The following is a 22,952-nucleotide window of genomic DNA, read 5'->3' as shown; positions in this document are numbered from 1 at the left end:
CAGGAAAAGCATGCAGTCCCACCCGCTACGCACCCAGACACACCATCCATCCAGACCTGTTCACTGCTCCCCTCCAACAGAACATCCTGTAAACCAGCCTTGGCCATGGCCCCAATCCCCTCAACAGTTGGGCTTCTGTGGCCCCCACTTGGCTCCTTCATATCAGACCGATAGACAGATAGAAAAAAGCAAGAGAGCAAATGAATCACACTGAGAAAACCTTATTACTCAGGGTTTTTGTTTTGTTTTACATTTTTGGCCTTTCTATATAGATTCTAACGAGGCTGCACTACTTTTTCTCAGGTCACCCTCAGTGGTGCCTCTGTGGGCAATGTTATCTCCAGGGAGGAACCTGGGTCTCAGGGGAAGGGACTGGCCTAAGACCCCAGAGCACTGGTACTGCCTGGAGCTGCCCTTGGCCACAGGCTTAGTGTCCCCAACAGGACTCTTTGCCTAGAGCTGGACAGTTTGGCCAATCCGGCTTTTGAGAAATCTTTTTTTTCTTCTTCTTTTTTTTTTTTAACCTTTTTATGGCTGCACCTGCGACATATGGAAGTTCCCAGGCTAGGGGTCAAATCAGGGCTGCAGCTGCCAGCCTATGTCACAGCCTTGGCAACCCCAGATCCGAGCCACAGCTGTGGCCTATGCCACAGCTGTGGCCACACCAGATCCTTAACCCACTAAGTGAGGCCAGGGATCGAACCCACATCCTCATGGACACTAGTTGGGATCTTAACCCGCTGAGCCACAATGGAACGCCTCTTTAAAAATTTTTAAATTAAAAAAAAAATTTTTTAACTATAGCTGATTTATAATGTTGTGTCCTTTTTTTAAAAAATATATAGTTGATTTACGACATTGTGCTAATTTCTGCTATACAGCAAAGTGACATAGTCTCACACACACACACACACACACACACACACTTTTTCATCCTGATCTATTCCAGGTGATTGGCTGTAGTTCCCTGTGCTCTAGAGTAGGACCTTGTCTGTCTATTCTAAATGTAATAGTTTGCACCCACTAAGCACAAACTCCCAGTCCCTCCCACTCCTACCTTCCTCCCCCTTGGCAACCACGAGTCTGTTCTCTTTGTCTGTGAGTCCGTTTCTGTTCTGTACATAAGTTCATTTGTGCCATATAGAGATCTCTTTTATTTTTTATTTTGTTTGTTTATTTTTTTGTCTTTTTTTGCCATTTCTTGGGCCGCTGCAGCGGCATATGGAGGTTCCAAGGCTAGGGGTCAAATCAGAGCTGTAGCTGCCAGCCTACGCCAGAGCCACAGCAATGCAGGATCCAAGCCGCGTCTGCAACCTACACCACAGCTCACGGCAACACCGGATCCTTAACCCACTGAGCAAGGCCAGGGATCGAACCTGCAACCTCATGGTTCCTAGTCGGATTTGTTAACCACTGCGCCACGACGGGAACTCCCTAGAGATCTCTTTTTAAAACAGGAGGTTTTAAAAACAACAACAACATAAAAAGGGTTTTCTGCTTTTAATCAGATCATTATAAAACATGCCAGTGAATTGAGGTGTTGCTACAATTTCAAAATGAGCAGCCAAATGTAAAGAGCCAGTGCTTGTCACTGCAGACAGCAGGGTTTCCGAAGGAGAAATAACATTGGGTGAGATCTCTAAAGTTCAACAAAGAGTCTGAAAAAACAGGCACTCACTCAGTAACATCTCTTCTTCTGTAGAAATGCACATTTTGCGGTAAAAAGGGAGCCACCGTGGGATGTGATTTAAAATCCTGCTTGAAGAATTACCACTTTTTCTGTGCCAAGAAAGACCACGCAGTTCTACAAACTGATAAACTTCAAGGAACTTATAGGTATTTAATAAAACAGTTTCAAAGCTTTGTTTGGGGTCCTGGAATAAGGAATGGTTAGATTAAGACAAGAAGGGTTTTTTTAAAAGCTAATTTTACCCGAGCGGTTTTCAAGTAAGAACATGGTTTGGGGGATGCCCAGTTGGGAACCGGACTTCACAAAACTTTGCTTAAGTGTCAGATGAAGAGAAGTAGGGTTAGTTTTCTTTTGTGTTTTACTTTCTTACTGATAAGAAAGCACTGGTTGTCATTGTGACACAAGTGACATAAGAGGTGGCCACGAGCTGCGAATCAGTTCCCACTGGCTCTTTTATGCAAATAGCCTGACTTGTTAGTCCCAGACCCATCTTGAGTCCAAAAATGAATGTATTTTTCCACCACTGTCCCCACTCTTTTCACTAGAAACAGCCTCTAAAAATGATAGGGAAACTATGCAGCAAATACAGTCAATCCGTCATGACGTCCTTGAAGAAACGCACCTGGTTTGTATTTGCCTTTGGCTTTGAAATCCTGCTCCTTGTCTTTCAGTCATTGTTTAATGTTAATTTCGACCCGGTAAGGTATATTTCAACGCCAACAGAAGTGTATTTGTTTTATCTAGGAAGAAACTTGATCTTCCGTCTGATGAAAGATACCAGTTCAATTAAGTCATTATACAATTTAGTCACAAGAAATCAGTGAGGAGGGTGGATTAATTGACTCAGGTCAAGTTCAGCTGACTTTCTGGTATGTAGGTGCAGTCTAATATATGTCATATAAAGGTGAAAGGAAAAAGTCTTAAAAGAGTTTTAACCTTTTTAAAGTTATGAGATGGAATAAAACAGAAGGACAGTCTGACGTTGATGAGCCAGTGAGACATTTCTCACTGCTTTGGGGCATGTGAATGGATTCTGATTGAACTAGACATTTTAAACTTCGGTGACATATATACATTTTTTTCAGTCATTGTATCTAAATGATAGGATTAGTGTTATGAAAGGATTATTTTTAGTATAATTAAAAAAAAATTTTTTTTGTCTTTTTAGGGCTGCACCTGAGGCATATGGAGGTTTCGCTAGAGGGCGAATTGGAGCTGCAGCCGCCGGCCTATACCACAGCCACCGCAACAAGGGATCCGAGCTGTGCCTGTGACCTGCACCACGGCAATGCCGGATCCTTGATCCACGAGCGAGGCCAGGGATTGAATCCGAGTCCTCATGGATGCTCGTTGGGTTCATGAACCGCTGAGCCGTGATGGGAACACCTAAATATTATTTTTAATATGATTCTTTAAATAAGATTTGTTACATTCCTAAATGATATTTTAAGGTTCCATATGGAGGGTAGATTTATTTCATCCCATGGACACATAGCCCCAATTTTATCAAAGTGTTCCAGCACTATTTTATTTTTATTAAAAAAAATTATATGCTTTAGGTTATTTATTTTTGGTTCTCATCTCCCCACTTATTATTTTCTTTTACTTTTTAAAAAAATTTGTTATAGCTGAATTACAATGTTCTGTCATTTTCTGCTGTTCAGCAAAGTGACCCAGTTATTTATATACGTTCTTTTTCTCACATTATTCTCCATCACGTTTCCATCACATGTGACTGGATACAGTTCCCAGTGCTGTACAGCAGGACCTCATTGCTCATCCACTCCAAATGCAATCGTTTGCATCTACTAACCCCAGACTCCCAGTCCCTCCCACTCTTCCCCCTCCCCCTTGACAACCGCAAGTCCATTCTCCATGTCCAAGAGTTTCTGTTCTGTAGAACGGTTCATTTGTGCCATATATTAGATTCCAGACATAAGTGCTATCATATGGTATTTGTCTTTTCTTTTTGTGACTTAATTCACTTCGTATAAGAATCTCTAGTTGCATCTGTGTTGCTACAAATGGCATTATTTTACAAGTTCCATAGTTTTTTTCTTGCTCAAGACTAGAAAGGAGGAGTTCCCATCGTGGCTCAGTGGTTAACAAATCTGACTAGGAACCGTGAGGTTGCGGGTTTGATCCCTGGCCTTGCTCAGTGGGTTAAGGATCCGGCGTTGCCGTTAGCTGTGGTGTAGGTTGCAGACGTGGCTCAGATCCAGTGTTGCTGTGGCTCTGGTGTAGGATGGCGGTCACAGCTCCGATTAGACCCCTGGCCTGCAAACTTCCATGTGCCGTGGGTGCAGCCCTAGAAAAGACAAAAAAAAAAAAAAGACTAGAAAGGAAATGTGTAAATATGTTAATTTTATATTCTTTTTAAATTTCATTGGCTGAGAAACTCATTGGTTCATTGTTTTATTATTTATTTTATGATAACTTCTCCAAAGGCCTAAAACACCCCTAAAAGACTATCATTAGCAGAGCTACAAAGTCAAAGAGGATCGTGACATTCCTGCTACACCTTAAAGTCTGAAAAAAATACTGATCATGTATTTGTAGAACCAATGAATAGAGACTCAGTAAATTAATCATTTCTGTCATTGTTTTACCAAGTGTCGGGTGAACTTTTATGCGTTTTAAAATTGAATCAAAATAGTTGGGGTGCTTGGCATACACACAGCCCCTTGCTATGTGCAGTGAGAATATAGAGGACCTAGACATGGACTCAGACTCCTCACCTCATGGGAGGACCAGCAAGGTCCAAACCCATAGAAGCACATGGCATGATGGGGGCCGGAGGGCATGTCCATGGAAGCAGCTTGGCTTTGAGTTGATAATTGTTGAAAATGGGGCATGGGTGGAGGGACATGGGAGTTCATTATATTTCTTCCACTTTCACATGTTTGAAATTGTCCACAATTAAAAAAAAAAAAAAAAAAAAAGTTAAGTACCTGGCAAACAAAAGTACTCAGAGATGCCAGAATCTGAAGCTTGAGGAGATCACTCGTGACTGGGCGAGCAGGTGGGGTTGCTGGGAAGACCGCGTGGAGCAGGCAGGAACCAGGATTAGACGGGACACATCATACGTTCCTTAAGTGAGGGGGACTGTACCCTGGGGGGCCAGCCCCTTAAGCAAAGGGTCTGGGGCTGAGGAGAAGGACAGGCTGGAATGACAAGGGGGCCTGAGCAGCTCTTTCAAATTCACTCACCTCACATCTTCGCCGTAGCTGCTCTGCTGCTTCCCTCTCTTCTAGGGCGCTGACCAGTTCCAGGACCGTGGAGGTCAAATCTGAGATCCGGGGGAGACGCCTGTTGAATTAGAGACCTGCTTTCCCCCCCAAATTAGTGCATGTACTTCTGTGCTACCTCTTAGCGAACATCAGCAGAACTTTGTGTCGTCAGGTAGAAAGTGTCTTGCTGCTGGATCTCTAGGTATCTTTATACAGTAAAATCCCACGGGCCCCTGTACGTGCTCAAGTGCTCAAAATATTTAGGCAGCGCTCAGCCCTTCAGAGAACATGCTGACCTGTCTGAGGTTCAAGGGCCCAGGGGACACGGGCCCAGGCTCCACCTATATTTGATGTGGGTCAGTCACTCACACAGGCTTGAACAGCACATTTTGAAAACAAATGTGAAGAAGAGACTAGTTCCCTTTTAAATTATAAGACAATAAGCATAATATTGGAAAAGGGTAAATTGAAATATTTGATTGTTTGAAATCTCATGTTTTCAGAGTGTTTTGCACACACCATGCTGGAACGCAAAAGGCTGGACCTGAAAATGGTAAGTCCCTAAAATTTAGTGTTGTGGGTTTGAAGAATGGTACACGTTTGGGTTAGACAGGGACTAGTCTGACGTCTTAGCTTTACTCATAAGTTAAAGGGCACATTTTTGAGCTAAATTGTTACATTTTCAATTAAGCTGTCTGTCTCCACACAGCGTGCAGGAGACTTTTCTTCTTTGTAAACTAAAGGCGAAGCCTTTGTTTGGTGTCCTGCATCCTGACTGCAGTCAGAGGACCAAACCAGGACACTGTCAAGAGCTCTGCCCTCGACTCTGGAGTGGCTGTGGTGCAGGCTGGCAGCTGCAGCTCTGGTTCGACCCCTAACCTGGGAACTTCCATTTGCCACAGATGTGACCCTCAAAAGCAAAAAAAAAAAAAAAAGAGCTTTGCCTTTTGTGACTGCTTTCTTCCTGAAAGACTAAGAATTTTCATTACACAGAATTGATAGCCGTGTTATATGTCCCCTGAGTACAGTTTTTCTAAGGATGCATGGTTAGCATTTCTCTTCTAAGGGAAGCTGGGCCTGGCTTCCTGGAGTCCCATGGCCTCCATGTACTGCCAAGACAGCAGTCCCGCCCACACTAGGTCTGGAATGTTCTCTGTGGATGGGAGTCTGCCCTCTTTGGCAAAGGGTTAGTTCCCTGTCGTGCCAGCTGCATTCTGTGGCGGTAAACCTTGCCCTCTAAATGACAGTGTTACCTTCATTCTTGAGCCTTTACCCTTTCAGCTTACCAGAAATACAATAAAAAAAAAAGGGCTGTCAATCAATGCTTACTGACAGGAAAAAATGATAATAATGTATTTGTTTTAAAAAGCAGATTAGAGGAGTTCCCATTGTGGCGCATCAGAAATGAATCCGACTAGGAACCATGAAGTTGCAGGTTCGATCCCTGGCTTTGCTCAGCGGGTTAAGGATCTGGCGTTGCCGTGAGCTGTGGTGTAGGTCGCAGACGCAGCTCGGATCCCGCGCTGCTGTGGCTCTGGTGTAGGCCAGTGGCTACAGCTCCGATTTGACCCCTAGCCTGGGAACCTCCATATGCTACGGGTGTGGCCCTAAAAAGGACAAAAAGACAAAAAAAATAAGAGATTAGAACACTCTAAGGAATCAGGAATCCCTTTTGCACAGGAGACCATCCCTTTCTTTGGAACTCTTCCAGGTGTTCTGTGTATACAAACTGACCTGCTACTTACTATACTTTGCTTTTTCACTTAGAGATTCTTCCCCCTCAGTGGCTATAAGTGGATCCTACCTCTTTTTTAAAAGGCTGCGTCGTATTCCATTGTGTATGTTATTCAGTTGAATAGCTGAACCTCAATTGAATGAGTCTCTGCATGACAGACTCATAAGTTATTTCCAGCTTTTTCTATCGCATTTAATACTGTCGTTAACATTTTCCTTCGTTCATCTTTGTGCCTTTATGTGACGATTCTATTAGGAATACTTCCTATAAGCAGACTGCTGGCTCAGAGAGTATAAACAGTGAAACTTTGGATAACCGTTAGCTAATTATCTTCTAAAGAGGCTGCACCAGCAGTACGTGATTACCCAAATCTTTGCAAACATTATCTATTAAACACCATCTTTGTCAATCTGAATGTTGAAAAACTGTTCTGCTTCGCATGGCTTTACTGATGGGTGAAATGGAGTGTATTCCCCTATCTTTTGGTCAATTAGATTTGTTTTCCTGGGACCCAATTTGTTTTTCTATTTAATAAACCCTCTTCCCAGAGTTCCCCATTTGCTCACTTTTCTACCCAATTGCCTTTTCCATATTGATTTATAAGAATCTTTCTATATTTTAAAAACTGGCCTTTTGTAATTTGTTTTGCAAACATTTAAAGTTTGGCCTCTCTTTTGACTTTGTGGTAACTTTTGGCACAAAAGAGTTGTATATTTTATATGATCAAGCATCACTCTTTTCCTTTGTGGATTCTGCTAACTACATTTGTATTTTTCCGCTCACTTTTCAGGAGCAAGAAAAAGAGGGAGGAAAAGACTTTCCTCAACAGGCAATCATGCACAGGTAATTTGACTTAATTTATAGCTTTTAAGTTTCTCCGCATGGTATTTTATTTTTTATTTTTTATTGAAGTATAGTTGATTTACAGTGTTGTGTTCGTTTCAGGTGTACAGCAAAGTGATTCAGTTATACGTGCACACGTATCCATTCTTTTTCTGTCCATTGTTGCCAGAAACAGGTGAATATGCAGGTAGAAGCCGTGAGATGTGAGACAGAGGTCTTCTTTGGAAGGCATTACGTGGCTGAAATGATGAAGGGTGAATCACTAGAAAGTGACTTTTGCGTAGACTAATTTATGTATTAAGAGTTCAAAGTTGCAGTTCCCGTCATGGCTCAGTGGTTAACGAACCCAGCTGGTACCCATGAGGTTGAGGGTTCAATCCCTGGTCTCACTCAATGGGTTGAGGATCCAGCATTGCTGTGAGCTGTGGTGTAGGTCGCAGACGTGGCTCGGATCCCACATTGCTGTGGCTGTGGCTGTGGCCGGCGGCTACAGCTCCGCTTGGACCCCTAGCCTGGGAACCTCCATGTGCCTTGAGTGTGGCCCTAAAAAGACCAAAAAAAAAAAAAAAAAAAAACCAACCAAACAAAAAAGAGTTCAAAATTAAAGTTTAAGAATAGTTGTGACTTAACAATGTCATTTTTTTTAACCATTCTGAATTTCAGGTGACAGGAGGATAGATGATGATAAGGTGAATATTAAAGGGAAGTTGGATGTGTCTTGGGTATCCAAGCACATATATCTTCCAGGAGGTGACTGTCCCATGGCTCCTGTAACACATGCCCTGGTACCAAATCAGTGAGAGGATCTGAGCCCACAGGGTGTTTATGGTCTTACAACAGGCACAGGTGCAATGGAACCTCCTTACCTACCACGTGTCTCTCAGCTGCAGGATCCACATCTGACCTAACTTGTAACTCATAATTTTCTGTATTCCTAATACATGTAAAGCATATGAAAAGGTTTTGGTGATGTGAAACAGTTTTACCCATCCGCTCATATAAGCTGAATTCACATGAGCCAGCAACCTTCGCCTCTCACCCTTTATGCGAGAGGTGCTTGTTATACCCCTTACAGTTCCCACAGACAAAACGAAAATACATTTGCTGTTTACGTCTACAGGTGAACTTGGAGCATGATTTTCTCTACAGGTATATCACTGAATTTTGTTTTCGTCTTGTGAATATTAACATGTCAACAGTAAAAAATCAGTGTAAAGTAATCTTGATTTTTCTTCCCTTCTAGCCATCTGAAAGCATGGCATTGAATAGAACAGGTATGCCCTAAGTTTTTTCTGTAACAAATATGACACAGTACTTAATACCCTGAATTTCAGAGTTGGTATGCTGCTTTGTTCTTCTAGACTTACAGTGCTTAATTGATAGTAGAGATCCTTTATCGTAACTATCCATCCCATCATAACCCAGAAGATCAGAATAACTAGGGGGATGGTCCAGTGCTCTTCAGTATTCAGAAGGGATACCCCCCGCCTTTTTCTGAGTGGCTGTACACATGGCACATGGAAGTTCAGGGGCCCAGGGATTGAATCCGAGCCGCAGCTGTGGCAAGGCCAGATTCTTAAACCCACCGCACTGGGCTGGGGATCAAACCTGTGCCCCTGCGGCAACCCGAGCACCTGCAGTCGAATTCTTAACTCATCGTGCCACAGAGGAAACCCCAAGAGATACTTCCTGATATGGAAGCCAGGGTTGCTCAAGTTCAGAATCCAACGACATGCCACCCTCACACTGTGGCAGCGTCCTCCCCAAGCAGCTGAAGCCAGTCATGGTAGCTTTCTGTTAAGTACCTAGATGTCCCATGATGACAAACAGTAAACCGTGGTAGAAAAAGACTGAGGGAAGCTGCTACCTCAAAGATTTAAAGCTAAATTTTAGAAAATCCTCTTGATTCATAGAATTATTCTAAGCACTTTTTATTTTCACTTTTGTAACATCTCATTCATTGTTTCAGCTTGAAAAAGATGAAGTGTGGTGAAATTACAATAGAAAAGACAAAGGTGCTATTTTACTGTCTTACTAATAATGCTTGCCCACCATTAGGCAAAACCTGGTGCGTTACGGTAGCCGTCCAGAGACAGACCATATTCTTCTAAAATGTTTTTCTCATTCTTAGATGTGCTTCTGAAAGTTGCTTTTCTTAAGCAATGTAAAGAAGCAGGACTTCTTGATGCTTTATTTCAAGAAATTCTAGACAAATTTGCTTGGATTCAACACAGACTCATGGGTGAACCCACTTCAGAATCAGGTACTGAAATAATAAAATTTCTCAGAGACTTCTCATAGACCTACATGTGAAACAACACTCCCCGCCCCCCGACCCCCAAAAGTACACATTTTCTTTCTGTGCTGTTTCCTTTTTCTTCTTCATCTCATTCTTTCATTGTTCCGGATCTCGTCTTTATATAAATCAATAGGATATAGGTAATGCACAAACTTATTAATTTAGTAAAACATACCTAATGTCCCAAAAGGTTTTTGTTGCTGTCGTTGTTTTGTTTTGTCTTTTTAGGGCCGCACCTGTGGCATATGGAGGTTCCCAGGCCAGGGGTCTAATCAGAGCTGTAGCCACTGGCCTGTGTCACAGCCATAGCCACGCCAGCTCTGAGCCACGTCTGCGACCTACACCACAGCTCACAGCCACGCCGGATCCTTAACCCACTGAGTGAGGCCAGGGATTGAACCTGCATCCTCATGGATGCTAGTCAGATTCGTTTCCACTGAGCCATGATGAGAACTCTGGATGTCTTTAAAGTTTTGATGGATTCTCCAGGGGCTCATAACTGACAGTGACCACCGAGAGAATGGGCACGTTCAGAACCAGAGCCACACCCCCGTGCCTTGCTGCCTCTGCACACTTGCCACTAAGATCTGAGCATAGGATTATGTTACTTTTGATTTGATTCGAATTCTATTCCTTAAAAAATCAATTGCTTTTTCTATTGTAAAGTACAGAAAAAAGCAGTAATTTTAATCTTTTGGTTGATTTTGGTTTAATTAACTATATCATGTCATAAAGAGCTCTTAGGAGAAGCTTAAGTGCCACTTGTACATCCAGGTATGTAGCCCCTTCGTCTTTTTTTTTTTTAATTAATTTTATCATAGTTGATTATGTGTTAATTTCTCCTGTACAGCCCAGTGGTTCACTTACTATATATAAGAATATATAGGAGTTCCCATTGTGGCGCAGTGGTTAATGAATCCGACTAGGAACCATGAGGTTGCAGGTTCGATCCCTGGCCTTGCTCAGTGGGTTAAGGATCCGGTGTTGCCATGAGCTGTGGTGTGGGTCGCAGATGCAGCTCGGATCCTGAGTTGCTGTGGCTCTGGCGTAGGCCGGTGGCTACAGCTCCGATTCAAGCTGGGAACCTCCATGTGTTGCAGGAGCTGCTCAAGAAAACGCAAAAAGAAAATATATATATGTACGTATATATATACATATGTATTTTTTTCATTCCTTCCCATTATGATTTATCAAAGCATATTGACTATATATAGGTCCCTGTGGAATACAGTAGGACCCTGTGGTTTATCCGTCTTGTATGTACTGGCTGCCTCACAGCTGCCTCAGTCCCAAACTCCCAACCCTTCCCTCCCATTAGGGAGCCACAAGTTTGTTCTGAGTCTGTTTCTGTTTCATAGACAAGGTCATTTGTGTCGTATTTTAGATTCCACATATAAGTGGCATCGTATGGAATTTCTTTTTATCTTTCTGGCTTCCTAGTATGAGAATCTCTAGTTGCATCCATGTTGCCGTGAATGGCATTATTTCATTCTTTTGAAAGCTGAGTCATATCCCTCTGTATATGTACCGCATCTTCTTTATCCACTCCTCTTCCGAGCGACAGTAGGTTGCTTCCATGTCGTCACTGTTGTGAATTGTGCTATTATGATCTACACTGGAGTGCGTGTATCTCTTTGAATTATGGTTTTCTCTGGATATATGCCCAGGGGTAGGATTGCTGGATCGTATGCATTTCGCCTTCTTGTAACCTGTGTTATGAGCTTAAAAACTATCACTAACACAGTTGATAGTAAATAACACAGGTTTGTACTGTATGGGTCCACTTATAGCCAGATTTTTTTCAATACAATAAAATAAAATACTATACAGTCCCCATGGATACAGAGCAGCTGGGTATATGAGGAGCCAAGTGTAAAGCTGTGCTTGGAATTTTGACTGCACAGGAGTCAGCAACCCTCATGCCCCACCATTGTCAAGGGTCAACCATAAAGCTATCTTAAAAGGAAAGGCTTGACAGTCTGTATTTTAGACAACAGTTGTAAAATATATAATTATTTGAAAAGGATTTTTTAATTCTATAGGACAAAAAGCGAAGAACAGACATTTTCTCCAAACTTAGTACATTCCTCTGTTCGTTTACTCTTATCTCTAGACCAAGCACATCTCCATCCTGAGCCTGCCCCTCTGAACCAGCAGGGGGAGCTTGTTAAGTCAGAGAGCTGTCCGGCCCTGGAGGTTCTGATCTAGTGGAGGCTCTGATCTAATGGAGGTTCAAAGAAGGGGTATTTCTCAATACACGAGATGTCTGCTCTGTGTAGTTTTCTTTATTGGGGGTTATTGTGTGGAGTGTTTCTGCCTATATAAATGACTTAAGTTAAAACTGAAGAAGTTACTGTCGTGGCTCCTGCTAGTATCCATGAGGATGCAAGTTCGATCCCTGGCTTTGCTTGGTGAGTTGGGGATGCACCATAGCCTGGGCTGTGGTGTAGGTTGCAGATGAGGCTTGTATCCTGGGTTGCTATGGCTGTGGTGTAGGCCAACAGCTATAGTTCCAATTTGACACCTAGCCTGGGAACTACCATATGCTGTGGGTGCAGCCCTGAAAAAAAAGCAGAAAACAAACAAGCAAAAAAAAAAAACCCCAAAAAACCTGAAAATGTTTTTCTCTCTCCAGACTATGAAGAAATTGGGGCCTCACTTTTTGACTGTAACTTGTTGGAAGGCACATTTTTAACATTTCGAGCAGGTATGAATTAAAGCCAAGCGGCAAAGTTTTTAAGTATTTATCATATATACTAAAATGCTACTATTCACATGATAAAAATCCTATTTTATAAGAATTTTTGTTGTTTCATTATATGAAAAAGCCCATTACAAAACAGTATGAGCCCTCACACACAGAAGAAAACACACTTACATACACAGAGACACACATGAACACAGAAAAATCACACCCAAAGGGAAACAGTAGTTATCTATAGGTGGCTGGATTATAGTGATTTATTTTGTCTTAGTGCTCATTATATTTTCCACATTTTCTACATACAATACTTTTGTATGTAAAAATACTTTAGTAATCAGAAAAAAAACCCACCTCATTTAAAAAAGTAAAAACAGGAATTCAATCCCATTGTGGCTCAGGGGGTTACAAACCCTACTAGTATCCATGAGGATGTGGGTTCGATCCCCAGGCTTGCTCAGTGGGTTGGGTATCTGGCGTTGCCATGAACTGTGGTATAAGTCACAGACTAGGTATGGATCTGGCGTTGCTGTGGCTGTGGTGTAGGCTGGCAGCTGCAGCTCCAAAGACAGGGAGAAAAGAATGATGATGGAGGAGCAGGCTGCAGGCTCACCTACTCCCACAAAATCATTGAAAATCCATCTATGTGTGGAACTATTTGCACAGAAAATTTACTGAATGCTGACAAAAGACCCCAGGATTCTGAAAGAGCAAGAAAAACTTCACAAAACTTGAGTAGGACAAAAGAAGGAAGAAAAGGGGAGAGAAAATGAGAAACGAAGTGGGCTGGAACTTGGCACCCCAAGGAGGGAGCTGGAAAGAGGAAAACTCCTGCACCCTGGGACGTGACCCCCCCACCCCCGTCACGGATACCGCCGAGACAGAGGCGGCACTTTCGAGTACTGGAGAACACAGCCATCAGTAAAGCGGTCAAAATGGAAATAGTCCTCTGCAGTCAGTGTCACCCCCTGCACTTCCCAACCATAGGCTGCTTCGGGCAGCGGTTGGGAACTGAAACTCCAGCTTTGGAGATCAGACTCAGTGAACTGGGGCTGGCCAGATGGGGAAAAACTGGGATTGGTAGCACAGAAACAGCTTGGAGGGACTAGAGTCAGGAGGGAAGGGGCAGGATCCACCACTAGAGCCTTACCCTCTGCAAGTGCTCTCGGGCTGCAAGATGCCAACTGCTCCAGCTCCAGGATCTACCCTTGAGCAGCTGCTGCTTAGCAATAGTTGGGGAGCAGCCCACAGCCCTTAAGGCTACAAAGTGGAGCAAACAGAGGGAATTCAGGAGGAGCACAGGCCCCTGAGACTTCTGCCAGCAGCTGGGTGGGGGCACGCTGAACTCAGTGCCAACAAAGCAACTGCCGAAATAGTGCTCCCATCATGTGCTCTGGGTACACGTGAGCCACTACCACCCTGAGACCTCCAGGACTAGGCACCAGCTGCTGCGTCTACATACCTGCTGTCAAGGGGACATTATGAGACAACAAAGGAGTAACTTTCAGACAAAGGAACAAGACCACGACACACAAAAACAACTAAATGAAGAGGAGATGGGCAATCTACCTGAAAAAGAATTCAGAGTGATGATAGTAAACATGATTCAAGATCTTGGGGAAAAAAATGGAGGCACAGAGAAGTTACAAGAAATGTTTAAAAAAGAGCTAGAAGACTTCAAAAACAAGCAAACTAAGATGGATAGCAAAATATCTGAAATGAAGAATATATTAGAAGGAATCAACAGCAGGATAATAGAGGCAGAAGAACAATTAAGTGAGGTGGAAAATAGTGGTGGAAATCACTGCCACAGGAAAAAATAAGTAAAACAGAATGAGTTGCTGTGGGGCTGTGGCATAAGCTGGCAGCTGTAGCTCTGATTAGACCCCCTAGCCTGAGAACCTCCATATGCCGTAGGTGTGGCCCTAAAAAGCAAACAAACAAACGAGAATGAAAAGAACTGAGGAGAGTCTAAAGGCCTTTGGGACAACACTAAATGTACCAACATTTACATCATAGGGGTTCCAGAAGAAGAAGGGAGAAAGAAAGGGCCAGAGAAAACATTCAAAGAGATTATAGCCAAAAACTACCTAATAGGGAAAAGGAAGCGCTCACTCAAATTGAAGAAGCACAGAAAATTCCACATAAGAGAAACACAGGAGAAACACAGCAAGACACATACTAATCAAACTGACAAAATTAAATACAAAGAAAAAACCCTGAAAGCTACAAGGGAAAAGCAACAAATAACATGTAAGCAACCCATAAGGATGAGAGCTGATCTCAGCAGAAACTCCGCAAGTCAGAAGGGAGTGGCAAGATATATTTAAGGTGGTGAAGGGGAGTAACCTAGAACCACCAATACTATACTCAGCAAGGGTCTCATTCAGATTCGAAAGAGAGATCAAAAGCTTTTCAGACAAGCAAAAGCTAAGAGAATTCAGCACCTGCAAATGAGCTCTACAGCAACTACTAAAGGAACTTCTCTAGGCAGAAAAGAAAAGAAAAGGCACAATTTGAAACAAGAATATTACAAATGAGAAAACTCTCTGGTGAAAATGAAGGTAGAAAATTACCCACTGACAAATATGGTATCAAAACTAGCAAGTATGACAAGTGGAGAAGACAAATGCAGAACATTGAAAATGCATTGAAAATAAGAGAATCACAACCCAAAACAATTCTGTACACATATAAATGGTTATGTCAAAATATAATGGGAACCTCAAGACAAAACTATAATGGACACACGTAAAAAAAGAAAAAGCAATCCACACACAACACTAAAGACAGCAAATCACAAAGGACGACAACAAAAGAGGGCAGGAAAAAAGACCCAAAGTAACAATCCAAAACAATTAACAAGATGGTAGTAAATATATACTTATTCATAATTACACTGAATGTAAATGGATTAAATGCTCCAACCAAAAGACTGGCTCAATGGATACAAAAATAAGACCTATATATATATATATATAAAAGACCTTAGGATACATACAGACTGAAAGTGAGGGGATGGAAGAAGATATTACCTGCAAATGGAAATCAAAGGAAAGTGCGAGTAGCAATACTCATATGAGACAAAACAGACTTTAGAGAAAGTCACAAGAGACAAGGACACTACATAATGATCAAAGGATCAATCCAAGAAGATATAATGATTGTAAATATATATGGACCCAACACAGGAGCACCACAATATAAAAGGCAACTGCTGACACCCATAAAAGGAGAAACTGACAGCAACACAGTAATAGTGGGGAACTTTAACACCCCACTTACATCAATGGATAGATCATTCAGACAGAAAATCAGCACAGCACTTAAATGACACCCTAGACCAGATAGACTTAACTAATATTTATCAAACATTCCATCCCAAAGCAGCAGAATATACACTGTTCTCAAGTGCACACACAGTCTCCAGGATAATTCACATCTTGGGCCACACATCAAGCCTTGGTAAATTTAAAATGTTGAAATTATTTCAAACATTTTTTCTGATCACAATGCTATGAGACTAGGAATCAACTACAAGGAAAAAACAGCAAAAAAAAATCCCATGAACTCCAGGAAGCTAAACAATATGCTACTGAACAACCAATGGATCATTGAGGAAATCAAAAGATACTTAGAGACAGAGCTCCTGTTGTGGCCTGGTAAGTTACAAACCTGACTAGATTAGACTCCATGAGGATGTGGGGTTGATCCCTGGCCTTACTCTGTGGTTTAAGCATCTGGTATTGCTGTGAGCTGTGGTGTAAGTTGCAGACTCGGCTTGGATCCTAAGTTTCTTTGGCTGTGGCACAGGCCAGCAGCTGCAGCTCCAATTCGACTCCTAGCCCGGGAACTTCCAAATGCCACAGGTACAGCCCTAAAAAACAAAGAAAAAGTTACTTAGAGACAAATGACAACAAAGATACAATAATCCAAAACCTATGAGACACAGGAAAAGCAGTTCTGAGAGGGAAGTTTGTAGCAATATAATCTTATCTCAGGAAACAAGCAAACACTCAAATAACCAACCTAACTTTACTCTTAAAACAACTAGAGAAGGAAGAACAGACAAAGCCCAAAATTGGTAGAAGAAATCATAAAGATTAGAGCAAAAATAAGTGAAATGGAGTGAAAGAAAAAAAATGGAAAAGAGCAATGAAACCAAAAGTTGGTTTTTTGAAAAGAACCACAAAATTGATAAACCTTTAGCCAGACTCATCAAGAAAAAAGGGGGAGAGGGTTCACATCAATAAAATTAGAAATGAAAAAGGAGAAGTTATAGGTGACACTACAGAAATACAAAGGATCAAAAGAGACTACTGTAAGTAACTTTATATGCCAATAGAATGGACACCCTAGAAGAAATGGACAGGTTCTAACCAGAAAGGTAAATCTACCAAGACTGAGCCAAGAAGAAAGTGAAAATATGAACAAGACCAATCACAAGTACTGAAATTGAAAATGTGATTTAAAAACTTTCTAAAAACCAAAGTCCAGGACCTGTTAGCTATACAGGTGAATTCTATCAAACATTCAGAGAATTGTTAACACCTATTCTTCTGAAAGTCTTCCAAAAAAATAGCAGAGTCCAAGCTCATTCTATGAGGCCATCATCCTGATAACCAAAACCAGACAAGGATACCACACACAAAAAAGAAAATTATAGGCCATGAACATTGATAGAAAAATCCTCAACACAATATTAGTAAACTGAATCCAAATATATATTAAAAGGATTATACACTATGATCAAGTGGGATTTATTCCAGGGATGCAAAAATTCTTCAATATCCACAAATCAATCAGTGTGCTACACCACATCAACAAACTGAAAAAGAAAAACCATATGATCATCTCAATGGATGCAGAGAAAGGTTTGACAAAATTCAACACCTGTTTCTGACAAAAACGCTCCAGAAAATGGGCATAGAAGGAACCTACCTCAACATAATAAAAGGTGTATATGACAAACCCACAGCTAACAACATTCTCAGTAGTGAAAAACTGAAAACATTTCCACTAAGATCAGGAACAAGACAAGGATGTTCACTTTCACTACTCTTATTCAACATAGTTTTGGAAGTCCTAGCAATGGCAGTTAGAGAAGAAATAAAAGGAATCCAAACTGGAAAAGAAGAAATAAAACAATCACTGTTTGCAGATGACATGATACTATACCTAGAAAATCCTAAAGACACTACCAGAGAACTGTTAGAGCTCATCAGGGAATTTGGTAAAGCTGCAGGATACAAAATTAATACACAGAAATCAAAGCACTTCTATATGCTGACAATGAAAGATCAGAGAAAGAAGGGAAACAATTCCATTTTATATTGCATCAAAAAGAATAAAATACCTAGGAATAAACCTACCTAAAGAGACAAAAGTCCTATACTCTGAAAACTGTAAGATGCTGATGAAAGAAAACAAAAACGACACAGCTGGAAAGATGTATACCATGCTCTTGTATTGGAAGAATCAATATTGTCAAAATGACTATACTACCCAAGGCAATCAACAGATTCAGTGCAAACCCTATCAGATGACCAAGGACATTCTTCACAGAACTAAAGCAAACTATTTTAAAATTTGTATGGAAGCACAAAAGACCCTGAATAGCCAAAGCAATACTGAAAAAGAAAAGCAGAAATGGATGAATCGGGCTCCGTGACTTCAGACAATACTACAGAGCTACAATTATCAAAACAATATGGTACTGGCACAGATCCAGAAACATAGATCAGTGGAACAGGATAGAAAGACCAGAAATAAACCCAAGCGCCTACAGTCAACTAATCTCTGACAAAGGAGGCAATAATATACAGTGGAGGAAAGGCAGTCTCTTCAATAAGTGGTGTTAGGAAAACTGGACAGCTACATGTAAAAGAATGAAATTAGAACACTCTAACACCATACACAAAAATAAACTCAAAATGGATTAAAGACCTAGGTATAAGGCCAGATACTATAAGACCCCTAGAGGAAAACACAGGCAGAACACTTTTTGACATAAATCACAGCGACATCCTTTTGACCCAACTCCTAGTATAAGGTCAATAAAAACAAAAGTAAACCAATGGTACCTAATTAAACACAAAAGCTTTTGCACAGCTGCTTTTGCACCATGAAACAAATGAAAAGACAACCCACAGAATGGGAGAAAATCTTTGTGAAGGTTGTAACAGACAAGGGCCTAATCTCTGAAATATACAAACAACTCATACAACACAACAAAAACACAACCCAAGTGAAAAATGGGCTGTGGACTTAGACATTTCTCCAAAGAAGACATCCAGATGGGTAGCAGGCATGTGAAAATTTGCTCAGCATCACTAATCATCAGAGAAATGGAAATGAAAACTACAGTGAGGTACCCCCCTCACACTGGTCAGAAGGGCCATCATTAACAAGTCAACAAATAACAAATGCTGGCGAGGGGGTGAAGAAAAGGGAACCCTCCTTCACTGATGGTGGGAATGCAAATTGGCACAACCATTATGGCATTTCCTCAGAAAACTAAATATAGAACTACCATATCATCCAGCAGTCCCACTCCTAGGCACACATATGGACAAAACACTTGTTTAAAAAGACACATGCACCCCTATGTTCATTGCAGCAGTATTCACAATAGCTAAGACATAGAAACAACCTAAATGTCCATCGACAGATGAATGGATTAAAAACAAGATGTGGTAATACATACAATGGAAGGAAGAGAAGGAAAAATATGATATATCACTTAAATGTGGAGTCTACAATATGGCAAAAAAGTGATCCTGTCTACAGAACAGAGACAGATCACAGCTATGGAGAGCAATTTGTGGTTGCCAGGGGTGGAGGAGGGAGAGAGTCGGATAGATGGGGAGTTTGGGGCTGGTGGATGCCAACTGTCAATTTGGAATGGCTGGGCAGTGGAGTCCTACTGTACAGCACAGGGAAGAGTTTATGATTGGGTCACTTTGCTGTACAGCAGAAATTGAAGAAACGTTGTAAATCAACTATACTTTAAAAAAAAGTAAGGCCAACAAAAAAATTGATTTCAAAATTGAAGTATTTGGGCACCATGTTCAGAACTGGTGAGACTGTGGTAAACTACACTGCCTCTGTCTCCCTGTACTTGGTACAATGTGGATAAATTTCAAATTTCCCAACATTCATCTTCAAATATCATGGGGGGAAGGAAGGGTTGTGACTGATTGATTCTAAAGTTCAGCATCATCATAAAAAAAATTCTTAGTGTAGCTTTCTCATTTTTGTTTTCATGTTACACACCTCTACTTGAAAATTTTATTACATTATAATCAGCAAAAAAGCATTTTTTTAATCTCCCAGTGATGGTGTGTCTTTTAACAGTGTCTTGAGAATGTCTGCATACTTCTGAGAGTATCCATATTTTTTTAAAAGCAGACTTTAAAATTTTTTTCTAAAAAGCTTTATTTTGTAGGCGACTTTCATGTGTGTTTATTTTTCTTTCTGTTAAAGTTACCTGTTTAGAACATGTTACACATCACTATCAGGGTGGGTTAGTTGCTAGTGCATACGTAATAGCATAGTATGAGGGGGCACGCCAGGAGGAGACACTAATTGGAACTGGATAAGAACCAACCTAAAAGCCTTAACTTCTGACACCCCAACTGACAGACACTCTCTTCCTTATTAATTCTGCCTTTCTCATGTTCCAGAATGTTTGCTCCAGGTATACAGGAGTTCTAAGGAAACATTATGTATGTGTGTGTTCATATTCTTCAGTATTGAGGTTTTTTGTTGTTTTTTTTTAAATGACATTGCCACTGAGGAATATTATTTATAAAGGCTTTCTAAAGCATGTTCTAAGGTTCCACAACAAAAGCCTTCCTATTTCCAAATAAAACCAAAAGCTCTACATAATGTTAAAAATCGGATGCATTTCTATGAAAGATCTACCTTTTATCCTTGATATGCTAATAACCACATGCTCCCTCCAGTTATCACCTCTCAACAAATGGGGATATTGTGTAGCATGAAGGTTATATAATCGCTGCTTTCACGTTCTCAAAGATACATATATAGAAGGTACTTTTTCTGTTAAAAATGTATATACAGTTTTAAAGATTTACTGACCAGGTTTATGTGTGATAAATACTAGAATTCTATCCTGAATTAGAAAGAGGAAGCAAAGTTATAAAAGCATCAGTTCCTACTCACAAACCCCTAGTTCCTTTTCATCCGAGGCACGGCACTAGGTACCGCGTACTTTCAGAAGGGGCTAGAAATAGTACCTTGTGTATAAAACTACCGCATAACCTGAAATCCTTTTATTTCTCATCACAGAGATAGAGAATAAAATCCATCAATCTGAACAAAGGAGGCAGCAGCTGGACAAAGAGATTAAGCTACTTCAGGACATAAAGAACACCCTGGGCTCCCTCTTTCCATCAAGTTCTCCTTCGAATTCTTCTCTGTCTTCTTAAGAATAACCGTTTCCTAAACCAGGAATCAAGCCGTCAGGCTGAATGCTGGAGACGGGCCTGGGAAAGCCACACATCTTTAGGACCAGGCCTGCCCTGTCTCTCTGGGCCTCAAAGTCGGATCCTCATAGCTCCTACCTCTTCTTGCCGATGGGCCTCTCATGCCTGTCTCCTGCCACCGCCGCCTCCTGTCACCACCTTACTGCTACCTCTCCCCTCCAATGAAATAATTCTCAGCTTCTACATGAGTAAATTGGATCATGCCTCCCATGGCTCTGAAAATGCTTCGGTGGCCACCTCCGCTCGCCTGGTCCTTCGAGCTCAGTGGATTCCAGTGACACCAGGCACTCCTGCCCCCAGGGCCTTTGCATATCCTTCTGCGAAGCCTTCACTGCTCTGGCACCTCCTCTGCCTGCTCCGCCCACAGATCTCCTCATACCAGTTCTCCCATTTATTCCATCTGAGTACTTTCTGCCTCGCCCCTTAGTGGGACCCACTGTATCATACATCAGACCACTGGAGTACGAGCCGTCTGAGGGCAGAGGCTCACTCTTCCTGTGTTTTCCTATCACATTCCCAGCAGCTAGCATGGTCACTGTGTTGAATAAACGTATAAATTGTTTTTATCTTTTGAGACTAGTTCCAGCCCCTAATGCCTCATATATATAATAAATTTAATACCTATACCAAATGCACCTGTGTGCTTTTTAAATTTCTCTTCAGCTACAGTCACCACGTGGGCATTACAACATCTTCAAAATAAACATTTAAAACTGGACTCTTTGGAATTCTCTTGTGGTGCAGTGGGTTAAAGATCCGGCATTGTCACTGCTGTGGCTTGGGTCACCGCCGTGGCGCAGGTTTGATCCCTGGCCCAGGAACTTCCGTGTGCCATGGGCGTGGCCAAAACCCAAAACAAAACTGGACTCTTTGAAGCAGTTTTTTCTCAGCCTAACATACAATTCAGATTCGTGTGCCCAACTGCCATGTCTGACCTCTGAAAGCTTCACGTTCCCATTTTTCCATTTCTACCATACTACTGATTCACAATAATGCCACCCTGCAACATGGATTTGATCTGAGTCCCCAGCATGGTACCTGGCACATGATATAGTCAAAAGATACCTGTGGAAGGAATAATATGATATAAATGCAAAAGAACCCATCCATTCCCATTGTAACAGCAATCCCAGCCTAAGTCATAATTACCTGAGGGGCAAAATCTTAGTGGTTCTCAAATTTAGCTACACATCAGAATCACTCAAGGCACTTAAAAAACTACAGAAGCCAGGAGTTCCCGTCATGGCTCAGTGATGAACGAATCCAACTAGGAACCATGAGGTTGCGGGTTCAATCCCTGGCCTCACCCAGTGGGTTAAGGGTCCGGTGTTGTCGTGAGCTGTGGTCTAGATCATAGATGCAGCTTGGATCGCGCATCGCTGTGGCTGTGGTGTAGGCCGGCGTCTACAGCTCCAATGGGACCCCAGCCTGAGAATCTCCATATGCTGTGGTGCGGCCCTAGAAAAGGCAAAAAGACAAAAACAACAAAAACAAACAAAAAAAACCTACAGAGGCTGTAAGATTTTCGAAGACAGCAGAGTAGAAAGACCCTGAGCTCACCTCTTTCACGGGCACACCAAAATTACGACTATTTATAGAACTAGGGATCAAAAAGACTGGAACCTAATGGAAATAATCTACAACTAAAGGTATAAAGAAGGAACCACAGCCCGTCGGGTAGGGCTTGTGGAAATATGACATCGTCAAGACCCACAGCCCTGGGTGGGTGACCCACAAATGGGAGAATAATTACCACTGCAGAGGTTCTTCCCAAGGAACAAGGGGTCTGAGCCCCACAGGGGGATCCCCAATCCAGGGGTCCTGTGCCAGGAAGACAAGCCCCCAGAACATCTGGCTCTGAAGGCCAGTGGGGCTTACTTTCAGGACTCCCAGAGGGCAGGGGGAAAAGACTCCACTCTTAAGCAGCGCACTCAAAAACACACG

General features: G+C 41.8%; 1 protein-coding gene across 1 annotated transcript in view; it reads left to right on the top strand.

Annotated features, from left to right (window-relative positions):
- Nucleotides 1-21,639, top strand: part of SETDB2 (SET domain bifurcated histone lysine methyltransferase 2) — a 93,785-nt gene extending 72,146 nt beyond the window's left edge. The window contains exons 14-20 of the mRNA XM_047755916.1: nucleotides 1,703-1,836; nucleotides 5,424-5,473; nucleotides 7,446-7,498; nucleotides 8,742-8,772; nucleotides 9,630-9,761; nucleotides 12,433-12,504; nucleotides 20,812-21,639. Of these exons, the coding sequence (XP_047611872.1) occupies nucleotides 1,703-1,836; nucleotides 5,424-5,473; nucleotides 7,446-7,498; nucleotides 8,742-8,772; nucleotides 9,630-9,761; nucleotides 12,433-12,504; nucleotides 20,812-20,951 (612 nt within the window). The 3' untranslated portion in view covers nucleotides 20,952-21,639. The remainder of the gene's footprint in view (nucleotides 1-1,702; nucleotides 1,837-5,423; nucleotides 5,474-7,445; nucleotides 7,499-8,741; nucleotides 8,773-9,629; nucleotides 9,762-12,432; nucleotides 12,505-20,811) is intronic.
- Nucleotides 21,640-22,952: the final 1,313 nt, after the last annotated feature.

The sequence above is a fragment of the Phacochoerus africanus genome, chromosome 13 (genome assembly GCF_016906955.1).
Source record: "Phacochoerus africanus isolate WHEZ1 chromosome 13, ROS_Pafr_v1, whole genome shotgun sequence".
NCBI lineage: Eukaryota > Metazoa > Chordata > Mammalia > Artiodactyla > Suidae > Phacochoerus > Phacochoerus africanus.
The sequence above is the reverse complement of the archived record's forward strand: the minus strand, read 5'-3'. Positions and strand labels throughout refer to the sequence as shown.